Source organism: Telopea speciosissima, chromosome 5, assembly GCF_018873765.1.
Source record: "Telopea speciosissima isolate NSW1024214 ecotype Mountain lineage chromosome 5, Tspe_v1, whole genome shotgun sequence".
Classification (NCBI taxonomy): domain Eukaryota; kingdom Viridiplantae; phylum Streptophyta; class Magnoliopsida; order Proteales; family Proteaceae; genus Telopea; species Telopea speciosissima.
In genome coordinates, this window is record NC_057920.1 from 30805020 (window position 1) to 30831750 (window position 26731).

Here is a 26731-nt window from a genome sequence, read left to right on the forward strand (position 1 = left end):
AAATATGTAAAAAGACCATCGGTGTAAAAGCCCCAAAGACCAGACCAAAAATAAGCAAAACAGGGCTAGTTTTGCACCAATCAGTAGCTGGACTGGTCTGACCGGTTTCCTTAACCTGCTGCACAGAGGTTGGTAACCGATCTGACCGGTTGATCCAACTGGCTGGAGAATATCCAGCTGGTATCAAGCCGGTTGTCCAACGACTCTTTCAATGGTCCAGCCGGTTCATGAACATGTCGACCGGTACACCCAAAACATGATAATTTCTTTGACCGTTTGATATTCAAATTTCTCACACTTTTTGTCTATAAATAGGCGACTAAAGGACAAACTTTACACATCTTTTGAGGCATTCAATACTACTCATTGGAGAGCATTTATTAAAGGTTATTTGTCCTTCTATCAACAACTTTGGAGTTGAGTGTCGTCATTATAAGATCTAATTTTTGGATAAACTAAACCGTTGAAGGCTTGCATCATAGCACCTTTAATCGTCTCATCAAAGAAGTGTTGAGATAGCCTTCACTTTGTGCACACATACATTCTTATCATTTTGCACAGGGAGTATATTCCGAAAATAGGTATTCTTCTTCCTTTATTTATTTGTTTATTTGAATCTTAGTATTGATCTAAGAGTTGGTAGAACTCTTGATCAAACTAAGGTGCATCAGCCTAGACTGCACTTAGGTGATTGCAAACGAATACTCTTATCCTTAAAAGATTTCATGAACGGATACTATTATCCTTAAAAGATTCATTACATAGATACTCTTATCCTTAGAAAATTCATTGCATGGATGCTCTTATCCTTAAAAGATTCTATGCACGGATCCTCTTAAGATTGTTGTAAAGATTCTCTTGTCCTGTAATAAGATTGTGTAAAGATGTTGATTCCCACCTATTGTACTGAAAAAAAAAAAAAAAATCTAGTGGAATTCTTTCAAGTGTTGAGAGGAGTGGACGTAGACTCTTGGAATCAAACCACTATAAATCGCTTGTCTCTTGTGGTTGTTTGTCTCATTAACTTTAATTGTGCGATTTAATTTATAAAAAGGACACAATCCACTAGATACTCCTCCAATATTTGTTGAAGTTGCTGCTTCATTCTTGTTACTCTTTCTTCATATCTACTGAAAGTGAGGAGGAAATGGGGAGGATAGATTGCAACCAAGAATGTCAACACCCCTTTCTTATTTTTCTCTTCATGTGAGGGGCAAATAAAAAAAAGACAAACTCACCCAGATGTCACTAGTTTCAGAAAGGTTCTTTTATGTATTTATTTGTTATTTTCTTTCCCTTTTCCCCCCTAGTATGGAGAACTAAATTTATTCCTCTGGAAGTTTAACAGACAAGATAAATCTTTCAAGCATGATGGGGAAGAATACTGACTGATAGTGGAATTTTACTGGCATGGGAGATGGCAATTTTTTTCTTCCACAAATTATAACTCAGCCCTGGTTCTGATGCAATTTCCCACTTTTAATACATAGGAGAGAATAGAATGCTTACACAGGTACGATGATGCAGTGGAAACCAAGAGAAACTGAGGATACAAATAGCAAATTAGCTTCTTGGTGAATGACAGTGGATGACAAGTTAGAAAGGTTTACGGATTCATCTACAAGCATCAAATTCAAAACAAGGAATAAACCACAACATCGAAACAAGATTATTAAGATTTACTTGTCCGCAGTTCCAGCTATTGTTGTGATTCTCTCCATCATTGTTGTCTTCCCCATTTGCCAAGTTATGCTTCTTGTTGTATGTAACAAGATCAGCCAAAGTGAATCCATCATGTGCACATACAAAGTTGATGCTGTTCCAAGGTTTCCTTCCTCCTCCCTGTTTCAGTCCAAGTGAAGAGCATACCTTAATAACTTTTGCATATATAATATGTAAATATGTAAGCCCACAGCAATTCCACAATAATTCACACCACTGGAAATGAATAAGGAAAAATAACAGAAAACTAATATTTTAAGCTTGGATGGACTCCATCAATTTCAAAAAAAATAAAGAGATGCAAGTTTCACATTGGGGTACTATGGAGAGGGAGAAAAGGTTTTAGAGCTGGGATCCGATTGTCAATAGATCCTCACAGAAAACAAGCAGGGTCCCTGATCCTTGCTGAAACTAGGATCGTATCGGCCTTATTGATGACAATATGATTCGAGCCAATCTATGACTGGATCCATGGACCCTTGAATCCTTGCCAATAAGGGTTCAGATCTATCATAGATAAGAAAAATAAAACTCCACTATTTGGTTAGTACACGGGAACAAGTACAACAAAGTAATCACCTGGTATAGATTTGGGCTACCACAAAGACATTCAGCAAAAGCCCCGGAAAATCCATCTGTACCTTTGATGAACTGTCGAACTATATCTCGATACTGGAAAATTATAAGGAAATATGAATTTAAGATATGGTAAAGTTCAGGGAGGACAGAAATATGTTTTAAAGTGAATTACACTTGATGCTTTATGTACAAAATTCCAGTCCCACTTTTGGAGCAGTAGGAAAAAAATGATGTAAAGAAGAATGTGAGCAGACCTTCCCATTCCATTCTGACCAAATACCCCAGTGTGGAAATGTACCAACTTGGTAAAGCCCACCAGTATCCCATGCTTCAGCAATAAGCTGTATAAGATATGAAAGATACAAAATCAGTTGTGTTTCATTGCGGTTTCCCAAGAAGCAGAAATGAATAAAATTTCAGTGAAATGATACAATGAAGGTATATAAATCCTTTATTTTGATGCATTTAGCCCCATTTCGACAGTTTCACCCATTCCTCTTGTTAAACCACCAATGAGCTCAAAATTTCTGGGGAAACCCATATTCTGCCCAGATTACCTATATTTGTCACTGCATCAAGCCTTAAGTCTTCCAATTTGGAGCATTATTTTTTACATTTGGGTGGATTTGAAGCATCATTTGCCTAAATTATCCCCAAACTTTGAGTTTTAAGCAAAATCCCCAAATTCCTTCAAATTTGTTGGGTTTCATTGCTTGAATTGCATGATTAGTAGTACTTGATCATCATATTAACATCCAATGTTCATGACTCAAGTGTTTAACATGAATTTGATATGCTGTTGAAATTGGAGATTTTTTGAAAACAATTTTTTGAAAAAATTAGGGTCAATATAGCTTTGTTGCGGTTCACTTTTTATATGTTAGACACCATAGGCCAACGTACAAGTTCATGTAGTTAGTTTGGATTTTTTGCATGAACATTCAAAATTTTAATTATATGTTTTGAATTTTTTTTTTTTTGGAACATTTTTAAAAAAATAGTCAAAACAGTTCTGTTGGGGCTCAATTTTATATATGTTAGACACCAAAGGTCAATCCAAGGTTCTAAATCTCGGCCAAGACAGCTCAATTTCGACCTTTTTCAAGACGAAACCAATGGTCGAAATTGATTCGTACCAGGTTTAAACCCTGTTTTGACGGGTTTCGAAAGTTTCACAAGTTTCGACACTTGGTTTCAACCGAGAGCTGGGAGTTTTGCAAGTTTTGACATTGCTAAGGGGGATTTACCAAAAACTTGCAGTTTTAGCCAAACCGCTTGATTTCTTCCTACTTTTTGGGATTCTTCTACTCATCCAACCCTTCTACAACTAGGATTTGCATGATTGGAGCTCAAAGGTAATGGCTTTTCCCCCCAACATTTATTTTTTTGGAGAATTAGTACATAGACATTGATGTAGATCCAAGTTTCCATGACCTAAAGAAGCCCCCTTGATCATAGGGTTTTAGTAGGAGCCTTAGTATAGTTTATTTCAGTTCTATATTTAGTTTTTTTTAGCAGCCTTAAGGACTTAGTCCTATTGGCTGAGATTGTTTTAATCTTATTGGTTCTTAAGGAATCTGTTAGTTCAAGTGTTTTAAAGTTGTTTTAATTGTTTTAAGTTACTAGGGACAATTAGGTCTTTTTATGTCTTTTAATTGTTTTAAGTTACTTAAGTATACCTCTCCACGATTTTGGAAGAGAGAATAGAGTTGCAATAGATCTAGGAATGAGGCCCTTGGCCTATTATTTATAATAAAACGTGGGAGGCTCCCCCACACAATCTAGATTTGAAAATTTCGTTTGCTATTGCTGCTGCCATGACTGCTGCTGTTTGCTCTTTGAGAGTAATCCTTGTGGGTCATATCAAGGAAGCCTTGTGAGTCATATCAAGGTTGAAGGGCTGGTGGACTCCAGTGACTCCTTGCATCTTGTAGATCGGGAGGTTCTTCTTCAGATTATCTTCAAGCTGCTGCTGTCTTTGAAGGAGTTCTAATCAGTGAGTTAATTTTAATTCTCTGCAGATTTCCTTCCTCCAACCTCCCATAATCGATTCCCATAAAACCCTAACTCCATTAAACCCTAGAATCCCTTCACAGCTTTATTCTTCCATTAGATTCAGCCCATATCACAGTCACATCCCCGTTAAAGACCTCCCTCCACTCGATCTCAGCTACAGCCCATTCCAACAGTTAAAACCCTAATCCCCTTCATTCCCCATTAAGCCCTAAAACTCCAATTCTTAGATCTTATACTTCCCACCATCAAAAACCAACCAATTCCAGTCGAGTTACCCTTCCACTGTCCCCTACCTTCGATCCAAAGCCCTACTCCAAAACCTTACTGTAAACCCTAAATTCCATAGCTTTTCCTAATTTCTAAAATCCGAAACCCTAACCCTAATTCTGCATAATTTTCAAACTTAATTAAACCTTGATATTTTTATACCGTAATAATCCCCTAGGTCTGCCTATTAAAACTATATAAGACCCATCCCCAAATTCATAAACCTAACCCTAGTTTTGAGTCAAGTCAGCCTGCTTTGCCCTAATCGGCTGATTAATTTCAGGATTATTGTTCACCTGGTCTCTAGTAGGACTGCCTCCTATCTAGAGCTACATTAGATATGGTGCTGGGCACAAAATGTGTCATGGCCTCGTGTGATATATATGTGCAGCGTTTAAAGGAGCATCAACAAAATCTTCAGTTGTATGCAGCTCGTGGATTAGACCTGCCAAGAAACTACATGTATTGAGTGGTGAGTGTATACTTGTGTTTTCCTTATCTAATGTATGTTTTGATTGTTTAAATTGCATATTTACATTTCCAGTAGCTAAATCATATGTAGGTAGCGTTTATAGTAGGGGCAAGTGCATAGCAACATTCAACGTATACCAGCAAACTTGGGTCCAAACCACAAGAACCATTTTAGGTGGTTTTTGTGAAACTAATTCATGTAATAGGTGTAAAATGTTAAAAATAAGAAGAAGAAAAAAAAAAAAAACCCTGATCAAAAAACTGTTTTCTGGGCCTCAAAACCTAGGTTCGGATGTAGCCCAGCAAAATCCCAGGTTTCAAACAGGTTTTGGTTGAAACCTGGGATATAAATGTTTTGGCTAGGGTTGAAACTGGCATTGAAACTGAAATCTCGATCCTTGGGCCAATCTGCAAGTGTATGATGGTGAATTTAATTTTCTGCCCGAAAAATTCATTTTTTTTAATTTTCTGTTAAAAAAATGATTTAAAAATTTTAAAAAATTAAAGGAAAATAAAGAAAAGTATTCTGTTTTGAGTAAAAAAATCATGAAAATTTATGAAATTATTGCTATTATGTTTTCAACTGAAAATCTGAAAGTGATTATTAATGTGTCATCCCATAGTTAATTAATTATTTTAAATAGGTAATTTTTACTTCTTAATAATATTAAAAAATAGTCTTATTTGGAAAAAAAATATAAGGCTCAAGGATAAATCTGAAATTGTTGAAGTGTTAACTGATTAAAAGTAAATGCATTCTTAACTTTGTATGTATGTAATGGTTGTGTTAACTATTGATTCAACAGTGTAAGAAGTTATGTAAGAAAAAAAAAAAGTTATGTAAGAAAAGGATACAGTAGGCTACACCATACACTATAAACATTGGGTGATTTTTTTTTCCAGTTTAATTATTCAAACATGTGTATTTTATGCTTAAATTGACAGTTCCTGAAGTTTCATGCACAAATTCCACTTTTTAGGAGACGAAAAGGGCATTTCTGTCCATTTCACCGAAATATTTTGGCTTTGGCAGGGGTGAAATGGATTACCCTGCTAAAATTAAAACCTTGTAGAGAAGTGCAAGGGGGAGGGGATTAAGTCCTTGGAATGCATATATAGTAGAAAACTGAAAAGTGCTAAAAATAATCCTATTATCATACACTGATGTCCTCGTGATACAACAAATCTCCTTATCAACTGGTAAGCATAGATACTTCGTAGAAAATCTATAATCTCTTCTAAGTCAAAATTACAGCTCAATCACACAGATATTACACAGATAAACTAGGGATGTATGCTGAAATCAAGCTTCTAGATGACTGAAACTTTTTGTTTCTCCTCCTATTCAACTCCCATATGCCACACATATAACATGAACTTTGGAAATTGAGTTTAAACTAAGAAAAGACTCCCGGCAGAAAAATTATCAGAAGCAAGAGATAGAAAATGTAGTTCACATCTAAGGAGAGAAGTTACTGAAACTTATATGGCTTGCAAGAAAAAGCATAAATAGAATACTTGCTAATGGTATCTTTATTATTCAGCTGCACTTAATGAAATAAAAATCATGGCTTTTTCACATGGATAGAGAAAAGGAACTACTCTTGATGGTACCTTCACTCCACAAAGGATTGGATCATTACTGATCATATCAATTAACGGAGGGCTACTCAGGGGAGTGCCTGTTGTCAACAAGTCGCCTTCTATTGGATTCCCATATACATTAACTGCATCCCAAAGACTGGAAAGGAGAAAAGTAAGAAAAGCAATACATCAGACTATTTTAAGTTTTAAATGCGTACTGAAATAAATGACATAGACCATAGCAAAAAACCTGCTACTCCTGGTCAGTATAGACGCAAGATCAAAGCGAAAGCCATCCACATGCATCTCTGTAACCCAATATCTGTTGCATAAAGTGGTAAAATGCAGACCTTTAAAACTCTATGTTGCAAGATTGAAACACGTTATTGAAACAATACAATCGGAAACAGAAAATGAAGGGTTCTGAAAGCTTTAATGGTTGATAAAAAGTAAGGACAGAATCAACCTTCTGGATTCTACTTGAAGTGTTTCAGAGACATAGTTTAATGACTTGGAATTGGAATTGGAATCAGATCAGCGGATCACATGATTTGAATCGGAATCAGCATCACCGATCCTGATTCCTACCGATTCAAGCACTCGTTAATTGGATCGGGTGGTCCGATCTGGATCGCAGGATCCAACTGATCCGGCAACCTGCATGATGAACATGTGTAACCGAACCTTCCGGAAGTACCAAGGCGTCTCTAGCATTTTCAGCGACCACTTCTGTGCCTTTCACTTTGACAGCCCCTCCAGTTTCTTACATGCTTGCCATCATCAAAGACAATAAACCAAGAGAGAGCTGAGTCAGCATCGAAAGAGAGAGTTGCACGGGGCAGGTGAAAGGGAGGGTGATGATGATGCAGCCAGCTAACTAAGATTCCAAATTACGAATCACAGATCAGATCGGCTGCTCCACAGGCCCAGATCAGAAATATTTTCTGACAAATCAGGGTTGAAAAGGCTTGCTGGTTTGTCGTTTTCAGCAGTCTACAATAGGGAAGAAAGAGAGAATAAGGAGAAGAAGAGAGGGGCTGTTCTGGGACCATGAACGCTACCCAGGGACACTACCAGTGATAGTGACTTGAAGAAAAGAGAAGAGAGGGTGATGCAGATAAGACACCTGAAGGGCTTATGTTATTGAAAATAAGCTTTGGGTTGGGTTGATCCCATGGGTTTACTTTGTAATTGGCCAATTTAATGAGCCTAAAATATGGGTAGCAAGTAGGAAAACCAGATTTACTTCATTAGTTTAGTTAGATTCATGTTTTGAGTCGGCTTCTTTCATTATTTTAGTTTCCAGTCAATTTATGTTACCTTATTATTTAAGGATTGGGTTAGGCCTTTCCTTTTTAGTGTTTGAGTATGTTTTTGAGTCTTCTATATAAGTTTGTCAGGGGCTACAGCCTTGTACACGAATTTTTTTTTTTGAATGAATATATAATTCAATACCAAAAGGAAAGAAAAGGGGGGGGGGGGGAACAAAGAGCAAGGCCATGCCTTTACAAGGGGAGAACCCGGAAAACATAAGCGGCCAAAAAGCCCCAACTTAAATACAACTCAACAGACTCAACTTAAGAGAGCCCATTATGTCATAGCAAAATATCTCGGCAACAAACATGGTTACGGGTATCCATAAAGGCGAAAGCTTCTCAATGTTGGTTGCGGCATACTCCCAGATGGGCAGCTTCTTGCGGAAAGAAGGAGCGCTTAAATGACGTCGATGGTAGACATGAATGGGGTGATGAGAAGCAACAGAGACCTGAGGGGGAACGGAGAGAGGGGGAGGCAAAGGGTTTCCATTGGGAGGGAGAGACTCCGAGAGGTGGTCCGGCGAAGGAGAAGATCCATCAACCAGGTTGGAGAAGGCTGGAGTGGTTTGGGGATGGGCAGGCAATTGGCACGAGAGGATTAATGAGATTTTAGCTTGAGCCTTCTCTTTTATTCTGTGAGACTCAGATGGCTGTGAGATGTGGTGCTATATGGTGGGATACCATTAATGGCTGGTGGGATTCCAGTTGGAGCAAGGTGGAATGCTTAGTCATATCTTCTTCATTCTTCTTCTCCATCAATACTCAAGTACTCCTACAACCATCAATCAATTGCTGTTTCTCTGATCTGATTTGAAGTCTGATTTTGGTTTGGTATTAGTCTGTGATCTTTCTTCTACTAGTGGTTTCAATCTTTGCTATTAATTCCTTCTTTAATGACTTATTTAAACAACCATCACATACCCTGTTTTTTGTTAGTTTTCAGCATATATTGTTTGGTCCATAAACCTCCAAACTCTAGATCTGTTTTCCCTGAAACTTTGGGAAGTCAAAGTACTGCCCATGAACAGTACTCGACCAATGTTCATGGTCCTTCTGCCTGCTGGATTGTGAATTACCAAAGTTTCTCCTTGTTCCCAGTTTTCTCTACTTCAGAATTGGAGTTTTCAAATTACTTTTAATCTATCTTTTGCATCGTCTTGAACCCTTAGGGCTTTGATTTGATCTACCGATATTGAGGTTTGATTCAAATTTCAGATCAATCTGTTGGTTGGATTGAATTTAATTTCAGTTTTTCCATCTCAAGGATCTCTGCCCGTGAGATCGCTGTTTTTCAAATTACTCCCAAACAGTTCATCGTATCATTCCCATCTTTTGAGGGTTTCTTATCCCTCTTATAAACTATTTTTTCCTATAGTTTGGTGTTATTCTGAGAGGTTTTAGTTTTCAGTCAATTTTCGGTTTCTATCTGAGTGGGGTTTTTGACTTGGGATCCTATCCAGAGTTGTTCCTACCAACCCACCTCCACCAGAGGGGTAGCGGAGAGGATCCCATAGCTCACACACTTCCACAATTAAAAACTCTTATTCAACGGTGTAAATTGAGAGGGGGTTACATCCTTATATAAAAAACAAAAGTAGAAACCTAGTAAACTTCAAACACTTTTAACATCTAGATATAGTCTAACAAAATTAAACAACTGACAAGAAACCTAATAGACTCAAACACTAGCACTAACTAGATTGTCATTAATGAGACTTAACTCTAGATAAACTATGAGACTAAAAATACTCAACCCCCAAAATTAAGAGGGCCCCACATACTAGGAAAAAAAATTAAAAGAAAAAACTGTGTACCCCGTATGGACCTAAAATTTAAGCCTTATAATCGAACGCATGACAAATAAAAACACTTGTCCCAAAGCCAAATACTATCAAAACAAGCCCTAATGTTGCACTGTAACTGCATTTAGACGGGAGGGAGAGCTGGAGAGGCACAGAGAGAGAGAGAGAGAGAGAGAGGAGACTGCTTTTAATGTATGTGTAGTGTATAACTTGGTTTTGTGAGTCCTTTGAAGCTGACTTGGTTTGGATACAACCATGACTGATTACTGAAGGTTGTAGACTGTTTTCAGAATGTGAGGCCCAGTTCAGAAAAGCTGCCTGAGGCTTTGGTGGTGATTCTCAATTTGTGCTCAAAAGAGGACCGAAATGCCTGGCTGAACTTCTGATGGTGATCCCGGGGTCAAGAAACCCTATTCGGACTTGCTATGGACCCACACGAGCAAGGGAGTAATCAAATCAATAGTTTGGTAGCAAAACTGTAATTATTTTGAAGTTTTAAAGAAGAATGACAGAACTGTAAATATCCAGGTTATCAGAGGTTTAATAAGGTAGATTTTAAAGAAAGGACAAGATGGGTATTACAATTTAAAAAGTAGGGATTAACTCGGAACAAACTAAAATAAGAGGACAAAGCTGAATTATAAAGAAGAGGGATAAAAAGGGAAGTCAACCTTTAAGAGCTAATAATGTGAGGTGGAAAGTCATCTCCAACCTTGCGAAACTGGTTTAGCGACAAACCAGCAGCCCGATGGACCAAGTAACTGCCTCGTCTGAACTCCAATGGCGTTGAAATTCTAGGGTGTAGTTCTCAACTGAAAGCCGTTTTGATTACACCCAATCAACGCCCCAAGTAGTACATGGAAAAGAGGGTTTAAGGTCTGCAACTAAACCTGGCGGTAAGCACTCAAGAGTGATTGAAGGTGTGATGATCACAACTCCAGCAAGGTTATTACTCCCAATGGTGTTTCAGTCAATGAGATGACACAGAACACCTCGCCCGCTTTAACCCCTGATAAATTCAAGGGCAAGGGCTGTTAATCCCTACCGTGTCCAGATGCGACTGGACATCTCACTAAACTTTGGTGATTTGGGTGACTTATGGTAAGCGCACTTAGCACCATAGCATGTTAGTGATTCGGTGTAAGTAACACTGTAACTCGATGCGCCACAAACATAAACTCGCGTCCAGGAATATTTAAAGCGTAGTATAATGTAGCTCTAAATAGGAAAAGGATCCTATTAGAGGCAAAGCAACAGGATCTCAAAGGGGGCTGCTGGTTCGAATGGGCAGAATTAGGGTTTTTAGGCCAATTTCTAGGGTTAGCTTGGGGCAATGGGGCAATTCTTATATGGTTCTAATGGGCAAGTTTTAGGGAATCTAATAATGTAGGTTTGGATGATGTTTAACTAAAAAATTGAATTTCAGAAAATTAGGGTTAGGGTTTCGGGTTTCGGGTTTTGGGTTTTAGAATCTAGGTCAAAATCAAGGTTTTTAATGGGAGTTTAGGGCTAGAGTTGGGATCGAATTTTCCAGGAAGGGAGGGGAAGGTTAGATCCAAATATGGGAGGTTTTTTATGGCTGGAAGTACTGATTCTGGAATTTTAGGGTTTTGGGGAATTAATGAATGATGGGGAATCTAGGGTTTGAATGATAATTAGGGGCAGAACTTAAGGCCGAGTGTGAGTGGTGAGGAGAAGGGACTGTGGCTAAATTTTGGATGAAAACTGATGAAGGATGAAGGCTGGACAGGTTTAAGACTAATTAGGGTTTATGGGAATTCAAATAAAATAAAGGGGATCGATTGGGGGGGGGGGGGGGACGGAATTAGAGGATTAGGAGAAGATGAATGGGGATGGGGTTTCAAACTTACTTGCAGTTGCAGCAAGTCTTCAATGGAGGCAGTAGCTATGTGATAGAGGGATAGAACCACCTTCCAGCTGAAGAAGATCTTCCCAGCCGTCATGGCGTAAGGAATCAATTGGATTCCACCCATAGTTATCAAGGCGGGAAGGCGGCCATGGCGTTTTAGAGTGTAAAAAAGCAAGGCGACACCGCCATGGCGACATGGCGCCCAAGGCGTCCAAGGAGCCTGGATGCCTTGATAACTAGGATTCCACCAATCTCTTTCCACCTTGAAATCCACAAGGATGCACACACTCACAAGGAGCAAAGGAGCAGCAGCAATGGCAGCCAAGCTAACACGATTTTTTTATTCAATAAACTGTCGGGAAGCCTCCCATGATTTAAACTTTTATTATAAAAGGCTGATTCCAAATCCTAGTACAATCTAACCTCTTCCTTGATAAATCATGGAAGGGAAGGAATTAAAATTAAATCTAATAACTTAAAACAGTAAAATGCATAGTTATGAAACCAACACCATGGCGACGCCAAGGCGTCCAGGCTCCTTGGTCGCCTTGGACGCCTTTGGCGCCATGGTGGGCGCCTTGCCGCCATGGCTGTGTCGCCTTATTTTTTACCCTCTAAAACGCCATGGACGCCTTCCCGCCTTGATAACTATGGTAAAATGACCTATCTACCCCTAATGACTTGAATTAAAAGATACTTAGCTAGATAACTTAAATTGACCCAATTGAACCAATTGGATGCAACCAATTTTAAACCAGCACAATTTAAAAACAGAAAATAAACTATGGAAAATGCTAACAAAGCAATCCTAATCTACGGCTCCCTAACTAAGCCCTAATGTCAAGACTTCCTTCTTCTTCTCCTTCCTACTTGGTGCTGCATCAACTCTCCCTGACTTAGAAACATTCATCTCCGATGAATGACTGGAGATCATAGAATAGTCATTCAAATCAGGGTCAAATTTCTTAAGGTCATCCTTAGCAGATGGCTCAACCTTGTAGGCGGACAGCAGCTCTTTGATGGGTGAGGAAGGCTGGAATTCTGGCTGGACAGCAACCTCTTGAAGCATCACATGAACACCTCTTGGGTCATTACCCTCGTCTTCAAAGTAAGCAGCCGCAGCTTCATCATCAGCAGGATAAGCATGGAAGCCTTTGTCTTCATCATCATCGTGGACTTCCTCTTTCTCAATCACGTCCTCTTTCTCAATCACGTTGACGTTCTTCCTTTTGTTTGGTCAGTTCCTAGCAATATGTCCCTTGTCTTGACACTAGAAACAAGTGAAAGGGTAATTACGTCCCATAGGAGCTTTGCCCTTATCATCAACACGTGGGAGAACAGCAGGGCAAGAGATGCTGCCTATAGAGGGACCCTGTTGTGAGGTGCTAGTGTTGATGTAGGCCGGCTTGGAAGTAGAACCCGGCTGTTTGCTTGAAGCTAGTAGCTCCTCTGCTTTCAAGGCCTTCTAAAAGCAATCTCGAATGTCTATAACTTCAACCATCCCAATTGCCCTGTTGATCTTAGTTGTCAAACCCAACCTGATCGGGAAAGCATCTGGATGCCCTCCTCTCTAATACCAGTGCAAGAAGAAAGTGCATCAACTTTCCTCATGTACTCAAATACAGTCATGGTCCCTTGGCGTAGGGAGTTGAATTGATCCTGTAACTAAGACTTGAAGTGCCATGGCAAGTACTTCTTACTCTAGTCATATTTCATGTCCTCCCAAGTGCGGGGTGCTGTTCCATCAAAGTCCATCTCCCTTTTAGTGGTTCTCCACTACTCACGTGCTGGTCCAACAAGTTTAGTAAGGACTAGCTTCATTTTCCTCTCTTTAGACAGATCATATCAGTCAAAATAATCATCTAGGGCAGCAATCCAATCATAAAATACCTGAGAGTTAGGATCACCATCGAATTCTTTCAGCTCAAGCTTCACCTTCTGGTTGTCGTGTAGCGCCGATTAGGGCCCTGGTCTCCAGTGAAGTAGGATCTCATGTACTCCTCAAAAGTAGGCTGGCGACCTCTATTTCTATCCTGGTCTGCTCTATCTCTGTCTTTGTAACCTCTGTATTGATCTCTGTATTCCTGGGAAGCCTCATGGGTACCTCTGGTTCTGTCCCGATGATCTCAGTCATCTCTGTCATCTCTGAGTCTGTTTCTATAATCTCTGGGTTCATCTCTGTGAACTCAGTACCTATCTCTGTGATCTCTGTAATCATCTCTCGTATTCTCATCTCTCTCAGGGAGCCTCTGTACCACTGAATTGAGTTGATACCTGTTTTCATTGATGGGTAAGTTAATGCCTCTATCAAGGGGAACTCTTTTTTCTTCCAATCGTTGCACCCTCCCTAGCCATGATGGCATCGGTAGCAGCCCTCTGGGCTTCAGTTGCAGCCCCCTGTTCAGCAGCCAATTTCTGAAACAGCTCTACCATAGCAGCCATTGGATCTGTTGGTAGGTTCAATACTTAATTCCCATGCTGATCCATGACTCTGATACCACTTCATGTAGCTCTAAATGGGAGAAGGATCCTATTAGAGGCCAAGCAATAGGATCTCAAAGGGGGCTGCTGGTTTGAATGGGCAGAATTAGGGTTTTTAGGCCAATTTCTAGGGTTAGGCTTGGGGGAATGGGGTAATTCTTATATGGTTTTAATGGGCCGGTTTTAGGGAGTCTAATAATGTAGGTTTGGATGATGTTTAACTAAAAACATTGAATTTCAGAAAATTAGGTTTAAGGTTTTGGGTTTTGGGTTTTAGAATCTAGGTCAAAATCAAGGTTTTTAATGGGAGTTTAGGGCTAGGGTTAGGATCGAATTTTCCAGGTAGGGAGGGGAAGGTTCGATCCAAATATGGGAGGTTTTTGATGGCTGGAAGTACTGATTCTGGAATTTTAGGGTTTTGGGGAATTAATGAATGATGGGGAATCTAGGGTTTGAATGATAATTAGGGGCAGAGTGAGGGGTGAGGAGAAGGGACTGTGGCTAAATTTTGGATGAAAACTGATGAAGGATGAAGGCTGGACAGGTTAAGATTAACTAGGGTTTATGGGAATTCAAATAAAATAAAGGGGATCGATTGGGGGGGGGGATTAGAGGATTAGGAGAAGATGAACGGGAATGGGGTTTCAAACTTACTTGCAGTTGCAGCAAGTCTTCAATGGAGGCAGTAGCTATGTGATAGAGGGATAGAACCACCTTCCAGCTGAAGAAGATCCTCCCAGCTGTCATGGCGTAAGAAGTCAATTGGATTCCACCAATCCCTTTCCACCTTGAAATCCACAAGGATGCACACACTCACAAGGAGCAAAAGAGCAACAGCAATGGCAGCCAAGCTAACACGATTTTTTTATTCAATAAACTGTCGGGGAGCCTCCCACGATTTAAACTTTTATAATAAAAGGCTAATACCAAATCCTAGTACAATCTAATCTCTTCCTTGATAAATCGTGGAAGGGAAGGAATTAAAATTAAAGCTAATAACTTAAAACAATAAAATGACCTATCTACCCCTAATGACTTAAATTAAAAGACACTTACCTAGATAACTTAAATTGACCCAATTGAACCAATTGGATGCAACCAATTTTGAACCGGCTCAATTTAAAAACAGAAAATAAACTACGGAAAATGCTAACAAAGCAATCCTAATCTACGGCTCCCTAACTAAGCCCTAATGTCAGCACTTCTTCTTCTTCTTCTTCCTCCTTGGTGCTGCATCATAGTATCTTCCCATCAGTGCATGAACGCAACACTGAATCATGTCCGCTGAAATGTAGCCATGATATGTTTCAACTGTGCATTGGCTTGTTCATGTACGGTCACATCTTGACCGTTAGATCGGTCAGTTCTGACACTATCTAAGTCCTTAGATCAGGATCTACTTACAAGCCAATTCTATGTTTGACGTACATACCACACTCAGTACGCCACCAAATTAAATCCCACTGAATGGAATCTCAAAAGGGGCTACACATGACTTCGTACTCTACTACTCATCTCGCACCGCCGGATTCGCATTGTAAGATGTGGCTGATTCTCAACAGTTGGATGGTTCACTTAAGTGAACTAATTTAGCATGTGTCAATTAAATTTTATGGTGTAGCAAGACACATCAACACCAATAGACCTAACTAAATGATGACAAGAAATAGCATCTTCAACACAACACTTCACCCTGAGCCACAGAATTAGAATATTCCAAAGCATATTCATCTCAAGCTGCCATGTCCATAAGCTGCCACTGCACTGTCTGTACTGCCAAGTGGCTCCCTGTCTTCGTCATCTTTGCTAGAACACCTGAGAAGGCTGTGATCCCTGTCACACCACTCTAGATGCCCTGCCACACCAGTACAGTGCCTGTGCACCTTTGTACTCACAACTTCCATCTGCACTGCTGCTTTGCTGACTCAACCAAACTGCACTGTGTTGACGACAAAGACAACACTATGTTGATAACAATGACAACACACATGCACCACCACCTACACTCTGTGCAAAAAATAAAGACTACAAGTTAAACCCAAATAGAAAACTAAACCACTAACAACCTTTGTTAGGCCAAAAACCCAAGTTGGGCCTGTTTCGTCTTGGCTTGGGTTTCTAAACTCAATCGTACTGGTACCATAGTTGTCATGGCAACTAGGCGACCCAAGGCGTCATTCAAATGCCACTGCATCAACTTCAGTCAGATAGTACAGATGCTACTGCGTTATCTTTCAACCATTCCACCACCAGAGCCTATGATCCCATCCTGCATTTTCAAATCTGAAATGCTCTTCTTCCACTAGAGTCTTCTGGTACAAGCTTTTTGATGGCAATGCAGAATGAATTGGGAAAATCCACAAAAGCCAAGATGGAAAACAAGCCAAGTTGCAGAGAGAGAGAGAGAGATGCAGCCGATTCACTTTTCTCTCTCCTTTTTTTTTTACCCAATAGCAAAAAACTGCTACTGGAATTGGCCAATTACAACTGATTCCTTCATATCTGGATCTGGATCAGATCAGAAATGGCAGTGACTGATTCCGATACCGATTCCATATACTTAAACCTTGTTCAGAGATCATGCAATCTTTTTTGTTAGTAGAAATTAAGTTTCTTTGTATCATAATTACTGGTAGATCAACCTGTTTCGCACAATGCTTTGTTGAGTATAGAGGTGCTTTATTCTTTTCGATAAAATATCTGACCTGAACCTTCAAAACGGATAATTATATGAATAAATCTCATTCTTCTTGACAAGAACTCTGATTCACAGGAATGTGTATGCTTGCCTAAATGTTTCTGAACATGAATAATCAATCATCCCAACTTGGAACAGTCCTCTCTTACCTTAATTAGCAAGCATATTTCGTGATTTAGCTTTTTTTTTTGGATGAATAAAAATTCATTACCAAAGAGAGAACCCTAGAGGGGAAAAATACAAGGAGAAATAGAAAAAACAAAGAAAGAAAAAAAAAATACAAACAGAGGCCGTTGTAAGGGTAGGTTCAAAGAGGTTACAGTATACCTATTTCTAGGGTAATCTATGAATCTGTGGGGCACCGCTGACAATTTTCTTTTGATGTCAAAGGAGATGGAATCCCAAATCTGATGAAGGGATCTGGAATTAGAAGTCCATCTTCTAAGGTTGCACTCAAGCCAAATATGGTGAATAGCAGCATTGAAAGCGAGTTTACCCACTCGGTCACAAACTAAGGAACCCCCAAAAGTTATATCAACCCAAATCCATTCCTGCTTTACCCACTTGGTGGTATAGCTTTTTACAGTTAAAATTGAAGAAATCTTGTAAGTTTCTGAGATACCTACAAGTAAGCTAAATTAACACATATTTTCAAGGAAATTTAAGCTAACTACATAGTTGTATTCAAGCAGAAGAAATTTGCAACTAGTTAAAAAATTTATAAGAAGGAAAGTTAATAATAAAAATAAACAAATACAGAGTGAAGGAAGAGCTCAATGGAGATTTTGGAGGCCTACCTTAGACAATCCACTATAAATTGGCGCACAACAGGATGATTGCAGTTGAAAGTGTTGCCACAACCTGAATAATTATAGAATTCACCCTGTAGCAATATAAAAGCATAAGATGCGTTATAATGAGGTTCACAGTTTGAAAGTAGTAGGTCAGGAAACCAGAAAAGATATCTTAGACTTGAGAAATCAGAAAACAAAGGTTCCAATGTTCAAGATGAACTTTTGAGGAATATAACCTTTTGAATGAGGATAATTGTTTCTAAAAATGAACCAAAAGCCAGATCTTTGAGGTCAGAAGTGGATGGTTCAAAATTTTTCTTTATTTGATAGGAAATATAGAAATGTAAGTTAAAAACTCTAGTCTGTATGCGTGGATGGTGGAGAAGACATTGTCAGAGCAAATCCTATACGGTTGCCTTCTCAGTCTACTTGTGTTTTTCTTTTGGTGAGGTTGGGATATTGCATTGTTTGTTTTTGGCTTTTGGGGGGCATTTATTGGATGGTTGAAAAGGAGCTCATTTCTTCCTTAGGTTGTTGGTGGTGTTTAAGGGAGGGGAAGGGTTGGTTTTGTTTTACTGCTTGCTAGGTTCCGGCCCTGCTCTAACCTATATCGATTTATCCTAGGTGCTAGGGTTGGAACTTAGAATTAAATTCCTTTACTATTCCACGTTAGATTTGGGTTAAAGTATTCGGATCTTATTTGGATGTGGACCTGGGTCCTCCAAAGTTTATTTTATACAAGTTTTACAAGTGAAAAACAATTGGAAGCAAGTATGTATAAAAGGTACCCAGTGGATAAGGCTCCTGCGTTTAGCAGGGTCTGGGGAAGCAAGTATGTATATCCAAACAAAATCCAATCTATTGGGTCAGGTATGGATCTAAATATATGGATTTGAGTTGGATTTGGATTTCTAGCGGAATTGTTTTCAGGACATTCCCATCTGGACATGAATTGTTGTGGACAAGCTCAGATCCATAAAAATCTGAGTTCAAATCTCGTTACTCTCAAATGGATCCAGGTTCATGCAAGTTTTGACTTTCATTCGATGCAAATAGACAATACAAAGCCAAAATCCTTATGGGTTGGGTCCTAAATACTAATCAGATGTGGAAATTCAAGCATGATTCATCTTTATAAACCAAATATCATTAACCCGTTATTATACCCTAGAAAAGAGGGTTTTCTCTTTTCCCCAATAATCATATCAATTTTTTCGTCAACCTTTATGGTGCAACCAAACAGATGCTAGGGTAAATATTTCTCTTACTTTTCCTTTCTTTTTCTTTGCTTTGGGAACCAAACACACTCCTAAATACCATTATTTTTCTATCTACTGATTCCCCCCTCCCCCCCTCTTTCTGATTTCCTCTCTACAAATCTAATCATCAGAATGACATTGTCTTGTTTTACAGCTTTGCAGCAACGTAATGGTTGGCTGCACTGAAGGTGTTCTCTGCTCACAGATATCATTTGATCTAGTTCCATGTCGAGATCAATGAATTATGTGATCTACCCATGATGACATAATTCATTTCCAGACACTATTAGATACTCTTCGTCAGTTCTCTTTCTGTCTAAGCTATTTCTGGAATGAAAAATCTGTGACTTCAATTCCTTTTTATTTTTTAAAAATTTGACGGCAAAAACAAGGATCTGTGACATGTGTCTGTACAACTTCTTAAGGTGTTCTGATGTGACATTTTAGCTTTAACTGAATTTCTATTTTGTCTGACATTTATCAAAAAAAGTTTATCTCATTCTAGGCAGGGGGGCAGAGCCCACACTTTCTCTCAGGGGGTGCAAAACACTACTAACTCTTAACCAGTACTATATGTCAACAACAACAACAACAACTCAGCCTTCTCCCAACTTAATGGGGTCGGCTACATGGAACCTTGCCCTCCAATAAGCTCTATTCGAGGTCATATTTGATACAAGACCTAAGCTCATGGTTTAAAGTATTGACTGATACGATAAGATACGGATCGATACCGATATGATACATACCGATACTTATCTTTTCTTTTAGAAAATAGTATATCTCGATTGGTATCGTATTGTATCGGCCGATACAGATCAATACGATACGATACAGACCGATACATACCAATATTTACAATATGTACATTAAAAATTCTGTGAGCATCGATACGTATCGGTATGTATCGGTCGATACGGCTCGATGCAGACTGATACAGCTCGATACATACTGATACGATACGATACTGACCGATACGGCCATTAATGGACCCTGTGACTAACAAACTATGATTTTGTTTTTGAGATCAGAGATTGATGGAGATATCATAGAAAAAGGAGATTTCACAGAAAAGGTAAGTTTCAAAAAAATTTGATCTTTATGTTTAAAAAAAGGTTTTTGACCCTACTTTTTTCTATAAATCGATAGATTTAGATAAAAATGAGTTTGATGATGCATCAAACTCAATCATTTGCAAGGATTTGTACTCAAATCGATGAAAGTCTCTTGTCTCGTTATACGTTGTTCTCCATTTTAGTGTTTATTCATTATACATGTTATATATTGCTTATTTATATTGTTTTTTGCTCCAAAGTGTATTTCAATGTGTATCTTGACCATTTCCATGTGTATCTGTAGCGTAGGATACGTATCCCTGATATGGTACGATACAATATGATACGATACGATACGATACACATCTCTTAAAATCACCCTTCCGATACGATACCCAATACCGATACTTTAAACCTTGCCTAAGCTATGCATTTCTTTTCTCACCACTTCTCGTAATGTCATTTAGGTCTGCCCCTGGCTCTTATAGTTACTTTCAATCTGAATTAAATCACTCCCCCATACTGGAGCATCCAAAGGCCTCCGTTGAAAATGGCCATGCCACTTCAAATGACTTTCTAGTAGCTTATCATGTAGCGGAGCTTCCCCCAACCAGCTCTAATATGATCTTTCCTTACGTTATCTTTCCTAGTACAATCAACATCCTCATCTCTGCTACATTTAAGTCTACTTTTTCCCTCTCAAGTACAATCAAAATTCAATAGCCCCATATACCAATGCAAAAGTATTTTCATATTCTTTTTTACTTAAAATAATATAAATTTATCAAATCAATGAGTATGCAGATAAAATTTTAAAAACAATTAAGATATCCTTGTGACAATTCTTTAAAATTTTCATCCTACAACAATGGTTCAAGAAGTCGACCATTTCAGTTGAAACCAACCAAAATAAGTCGGTTTCAACCCTGGTTGTAAAATCCGCAAAAATTTAAAACTTTTTGGAACTTGTATGATCTCAGGTTCCAGCTTTGTGTCCATGATTGCTTCGATGCTATGGGCTGCATCGGTCGAGGACACAGACGAAATACTCGACAAACCTATGGAGGATTCCAAGGATCTTTCCCAACTTGCCCTTCTGGAGTCAGAGGACCCCGATGGAACCCCGCACCGGAGTTACTTGTGTCGGATTTGCTGCCTGGAGGCTATGCAGAAGCTCTCCCTCAATTAGAATTATTGTAAGTATGATTTAAATAGATTTATATAATGTTTTGTACGACCGAATAGGGTTAGAAGGGTATTTTAGTAAGATTGCCTCTGTGGGACCCAGTTCCCCAGTGGGGAATGCTGTTCCAGACAGTTACCCGTGTTCGGATGATCTCTGATGTCGTCCGGCATCACATTATGGTTAGAATAATCATTAAAAACAGATTTATAACTATTTACAATTTTTGAAATGATTTATATCCAAAGGACAGAATTGCCCCTTAGTGCTTAAATACCATTTACACATATATATAACCCTCTCTTATACTATTCATATGTCACAATTACAAACTAAGGAGCTGAAGAATTCGTTCTCTCTTGGAGAACAAGAAACAAGAAAGAAGAATAAGAAGAAGGGAAGGGGAAGAAAGAACCTAAAGCTAGATTTGGGCATCAAGCTTGGAGTACCATTAAGGCTGAAATTGAAGCTGTTATTGATTCTCTGAACTGAAATCAGGTTGGTTCCCTGCTGTTTCCTTCTCCTTCTCCTCTAAATTCAGTTTATTTTCAGCCTAAATTCACCTAAATAAGCTGGCCTCCATTAAAGCTTAAAGGCGAAGCTTGAAAATTCAGATTTTACTATGAATTACACTGTTTTGGAACAATCCTAGACCAATTAAACCTGAAATTGTGTGATTAACCCCAATCTGACCCTAGTTGCTGAAACTATTAACTATGAAATAAACCCTAAGCCAACTAATTTATGTTTAATTGATAAAATCCCTAAATTAGGAAGCCAAACATGAAATTGAACCTCTAATTAGACTGACCCACCTTAATTTTAACCTAAAACACCAAATTTGGACCATGCATGCAAAGATCTGGCCAATTGAAGCAAAACCCCCAAATTCGGACACTGGGTCGGATGCTGTTGCAGGCCCAGGGGCGGTTGACCGGCTCCCTGGAAGTCTGCATCCTGCTCCCCCTTTTTTAAGCCCCTATGACCTAAACCCTATGGGACTTGGCCTTGGACTATCTCAGGACCTAATGAGTGATATTTGTATGTTGTTATAGGTCTGTTTCTACTGTTCTTGTCTGTTTTGCTGGGTCTTGGAGAGTTAATTGCAATATGCTAAACTACATTTCAAGTAAGGGGATTTTTTGCTTTAATTTCGGCGTGTTTGTGATATTTAATTTTGTTTTGTTATGGTTGCCATGTCATGCATCATACTAATAACACTGATCATGTATTTTTGTTAGCTTTAACTTCTTTGCATTAGATGTGCATGATATTAGGTTGTATTTCCATATTGCATTTTGCATTTATTACTTGATTCTTGGAATTTATTATGATGTTGATGTTGTTGGACAGAATTGTTGTATTATCTATTATGATTCATATGTCATCATGATAGTATGCATTGGGTTAGGATTGGCATGAACCCAGTGCTACGATCCTTACCAACAAGGGTTGAGGTATTGGATAACCCGTGGTAGGTCCGAGGGGTTAATTCCGGAATGCCATTCACTGTCCCATGTTAGCGTGTGTACTCCGCTGTGGGAACAAACAGTAGGGTTAGTCATTGGGGGTCTGCTAGGGTCCGATAAGTTCATGTCGGAACTGGCGGGTTTCCATCGTAGTAGAGTGGTATTCTTGGGAAGATCGATGAGTTCATTCCGTGACTGGGAATATCATACCTACTACAGTAGCACTTATACCTCATGAGACTTAGTATTGTTGTTGGGTGCATTCTTAGATCTAGGTCATGCATCATGGACTATTTGCACTTGCTTGTGTGTTTCCCTTACTGGGCTCGGTGGAGTTCACCCCCGTGGATCCTTATTTTTTTTTTCAGATGATCTTATTGCTGCTTCTGTGGGAGTCTCCTCTAAGCAGGACTCTCCTTCAGCCCTTGGAGTTGATGCTCCTCTGACGGTGGTGCACGATGCTTCGTGCTCGTGCAATGACTGCGCATTCTCCTGAGATACTGCTAGATTCAGGCTTCTTCCCCTCTTTTACTTATACACTCTTGTATAGTACATGTACATAAGACCTTTTGTTTTAATTCTTTTGTTTATGGAAGAATCACTGTAACTCTGGTCTTTTGAATATGTAAATATATCACTGTTCAGTTTAGTCTCCCTTTATTGCTGCCTTATTTATGCATTTAATTACTTCCGCTACTTTTAATTCTGTATTTGTGGATATGATTGCGAATAGAGTACAGCAATTGTGATCCTGGTGGGTTGGTTGGATGTGAGACACATCCAGTCATACTTGGCCCTTAGAAACTGGGCCGGGGTATGACATTGGTCGGCACAAAATGGACTGTGACTCAGTCGAGCTATAAAAATTCAATCGAAACATTCAAGCTTTCGTCGAAATCTCGGTTCATCTCAGTCGTGCCATTTCATTATAGCAGAAATGGTACAACCATGGGTTTAAATGACTTAAAGTCGATCAAAGTATACCATTTCGATCAACTCTTGTCCCCATTTCACAGGTTTCATGTGAAACCTACCGTGAAGGGTAGAAACTTCAAATTTGAGTGGATTTTGGTAATTCCTCTTTATGGAACAAGCTTTTCTAACCTTGTGCAAGTCATCTACAACAAAGATTTGGAGGATTTGAAGGAGATTGATTGAAAAATTCAAACTTTCAGGTAATACCCTTTTCCCCTAAACTTGGTTATTTTTTTTTCTCCAAAAAATAGAGTAAAAATATACTGATTAGGTTTCAATTTATTATATGTTAGATAGTATTAGCCGAACTACGACTCCATGGAGTCCGATTTTTTTTTGGGTAATTTACACACCACCCCTGAGGTTTGACGAAAGGATAATTTTACCCCCCAGTTTTGGAAAATTTTGCGTACCCCCCTGAGATTTGCAAACGGCAACAAATAAGCCCATTTCGTCAGTTCATGACTAACTGCGTTAAAATTTAGATTTGAACTGACGGAATTGCCCTTGCAAAAAAAAACTTGCAACTCATCTTCCCCAAATCGATTGGGGAAGTTGGGTTGCAGGTTTTATGCAGCATAAGTTTAAAAAGATCTTTTATTTCATGGATAAATGAGTTAATCTTCTTATAGCAGAAACCCTTTTTTTTTTATTGAGATTAAACATCCACTTCACATGTTTCTAGGGTTTCATGATCAAACAAGTTTTAAATAAGAATCTAACATCACACATTGGATACCCAGAAATTTATAGTAAAAGGGTTCTAATTAATTAAGTGGGGACAAGGAAGCTTGTGGATTAGTACAATTGGATGGAGATGGAGGAGACTTTCATGAATTTCAAGTCCATGGAAGCAGTCAATTCTAATTTAATGGCGACAAATCTAACGATTTTGACATGGAAGCAGAGAAATTTCCAATGAAGAGAGAGGTTGGAGCTCGCAGAGAAGACGACGAACCCCTAACACCTACGGGAAGATTCTTCCTTCAACCAGAAATGAATCAGGTGATTAGTTGTGTGGTTGGGATGAAGAATCCAATCGATCTGGAAGACCTGAAATAGTTGAGTACGGAGAAGCCGCATAGACCTGAATAGTTTATTGGAGGAACCGACGGAAGCAACAAGAAGACAGAAGAGATACAGGCCTATGGGGCAGTGAAGATCGATAGCTGGAATTCCAAATCTGGGTTTTTTGGAGTGGTCAACCGCCGCAAGAACCCATATGAGGATGAAGATGATGGGTTTGGAAGTCGGAGGATCTATGTCCTTATTGGCCATGCACACTCTTCTAATCTCTTCCTGAGCTTCTATTTATCCTTTGTTCTTGGTTTGGCTTTTGCTACATCAAAGATGCTTCCCTCCCTCCAACAGAACTCATTGGGCAGATAACAAGAGTTTAAAGATGAGATTAGATTAACCAATTGTGCCTCTTCGTTGAATTGGTAGAAGCCCTAGCTCATCACAGAATAGACTCTTAAAGTCCGAGTCACTAGAGCTGCAAGTCAAATGCAGTAATCTATCTGCAGGAATGCACCTTGTTAGATGTTCATCGTTGATGGTTTCTTCCGCTTTGGGAGTTTCATGTGGTAAGGGAAAGAAAGTGTTGTGTATTGAGAATCCATCACGCTTTGGGGGATTGAATTTCGTTGATGTCTCTGTTTATTGCTTGTTGTCGGAAAGCCGATCAGCCTGATCAGATGGCTACAATCCCTAATAATCCATCTTCTTCTTTTGCAAATACGATTTCGAGGAGAAGTGAAGAGATTGGAATTGGTTTCTGCATAAAACCTGCAACTCATCTTCCCCAATCGATTTGGGGAAGATGAGTTGCAGGTTTTTTTTTTTCTTTTTTTGCAAGGGCAATTTCGTCAGTTCAAATCTAAATTTTAACGTAGTTAGTCATGAACTGACGGAATGGGCTTATTTGTTACCATTTGCAAACCTCAGGGGGGTACGCAGAATTTTTCAAAACTGAGGGGTAAAATCATACTTTTGTCAAACCTCAGGGGTGGTATGTGTAAATTACCCTTTTTTTTTTCTTGTTCTGTTTTTAAATTATTTTCTTAATTTTCTGATTTAAAAATTGATTTTCTTGCAACAAACTTTTGAAAAAAAATAGGTTAATACTGAGTGATTGGAACTCAATTTTATATATGTTGGTCAATGTTGGCCGATCTATGACCCCAAAGTGTCACTTTATTTTGAAAATTACAAAAATAATTTTAAGAATTCAAAAAAATTATGATAATTATGGAAAAATATGCTGTTTCGGTTTGAAAAATAGTAAAATTTTTTAAAAGCATTGTCGTTGTCTTTTCAACTCAAAATTATGTTTTTGTGTAGCTCCATACTTTCATATTGGCTAACTATGTTATAATTATAAAAAATTTGTTTTAAGCAAGGTAAAATGTAAGACAGGTATAAATTAGGAAATAGCTTTCTTGTTGTCATAGGATTTTTAATTGATGTAGTAAATTTAAGGGGAAATATCATCCTTCTCCCCTCTAAGTTTCCTTAATATCAACCCAGTACCCAAGTTTTAAAAATGACAATGCCCCCCCAACTTTTTAAAATTCTATCAACCATACCCTAACCGTTAAAAAACGCCATTAAGTCATGACGTGGGCATGTTCAATTTTTCTAAAACCCCAGATTACACTTAATCTAATTTAATTCCATTTTTACCCTCATCAATCCCAAACACCTTTTTCATCTTTTTTCCTCCAAAACCCCTTTTGGTTTCTGGAATTTCTTCTTCTTCCTCGCATGCCTCATACCTGCAACATCAAAAAGATCTCCTTGAATTCTTTCGCATAAACGACGAACACCACCGCAAGATCTTCTTCTTGCCTCTTATTCCTCTCAGCGTTTCTTCTTCTTCCTCTTCTTCCTATCCGCATTTCTTCTTCTTCGTCTTCTTCCGCCAGCACCACCGTCATGGTCTAGCCTTTCTTTTTAAATTGATAGTCAAAGCAGAGAATTTATTCCATCGGTGCCAACCAAGAAACTTAAACAGATGTAATCATATGAAACAATGAACAACGATGAACATCTCGAATGGAATTTGGTTAGACACAGAGGGACCCCTTGTCCTTGGTATAGAGTTGTTTGGTTCCGTGGTCACATACCTCGTCACAGCTTCACCGCTTGGTGCGTCCTTGCTAGCTGCCTTCCTACACAAGCCTTCCTT

At 38.8% G+C, this 26731-nt stretch overlaps 1 protein-coding gene and 1 long non-coding RNA gene across 5 annotated transcripts in view; one reads left to right on the forward strand and one right to left on the reverse strand.

The window, feature by feature from the left end:
- Positions 1-26731, reverse strand: part of LOC122661368 (isoamylase 1, chloroplastic) — a 144038-nt gene that overhangs the window by 36917 nt on the left and 80390 nt on the right. For 3 of the 4 annotated variants that reach the window (XM_043856746.1, XM_043856743.1, XM_043856744.1), the window contains exons 8-13: positions 17604-17689; positions 6890-6961; positions 6670-6796; positions 2556-2642; positions 2302-2394; positions 1684-1842 (exon numbers count right to left, since the gene is read on the reverse strand). In XM_043856746.1, the coding sequence (XP_043712681.1) occupies positions 1684-1842; positions 2302-2394; positions 2556-2642; positions 6670-6796; positions 6890-6961; positions 17604-17689 (624 nt within the window). The remainder of the gene's footprint in view (positions 1-1683; positions 1843-2301; positions 2395-2555; positions 2643-6669; positions 6797-6889; positions 6962-17603; positions 17690-26731) is intronic. The other variant, XM_043856745.1, reaches the window with a different exon arrangement.
- On the forward strand, positions 13306-24594 carry LOC122661369. Its single transcript, XR_006332872.1, has 3 exons — positions 13306-13316; positions 14584-14589; positions 24488-24594. It is a non-coding gene; the product is annotated as an uncharacterized LOC122661369 (long non-coding RNA).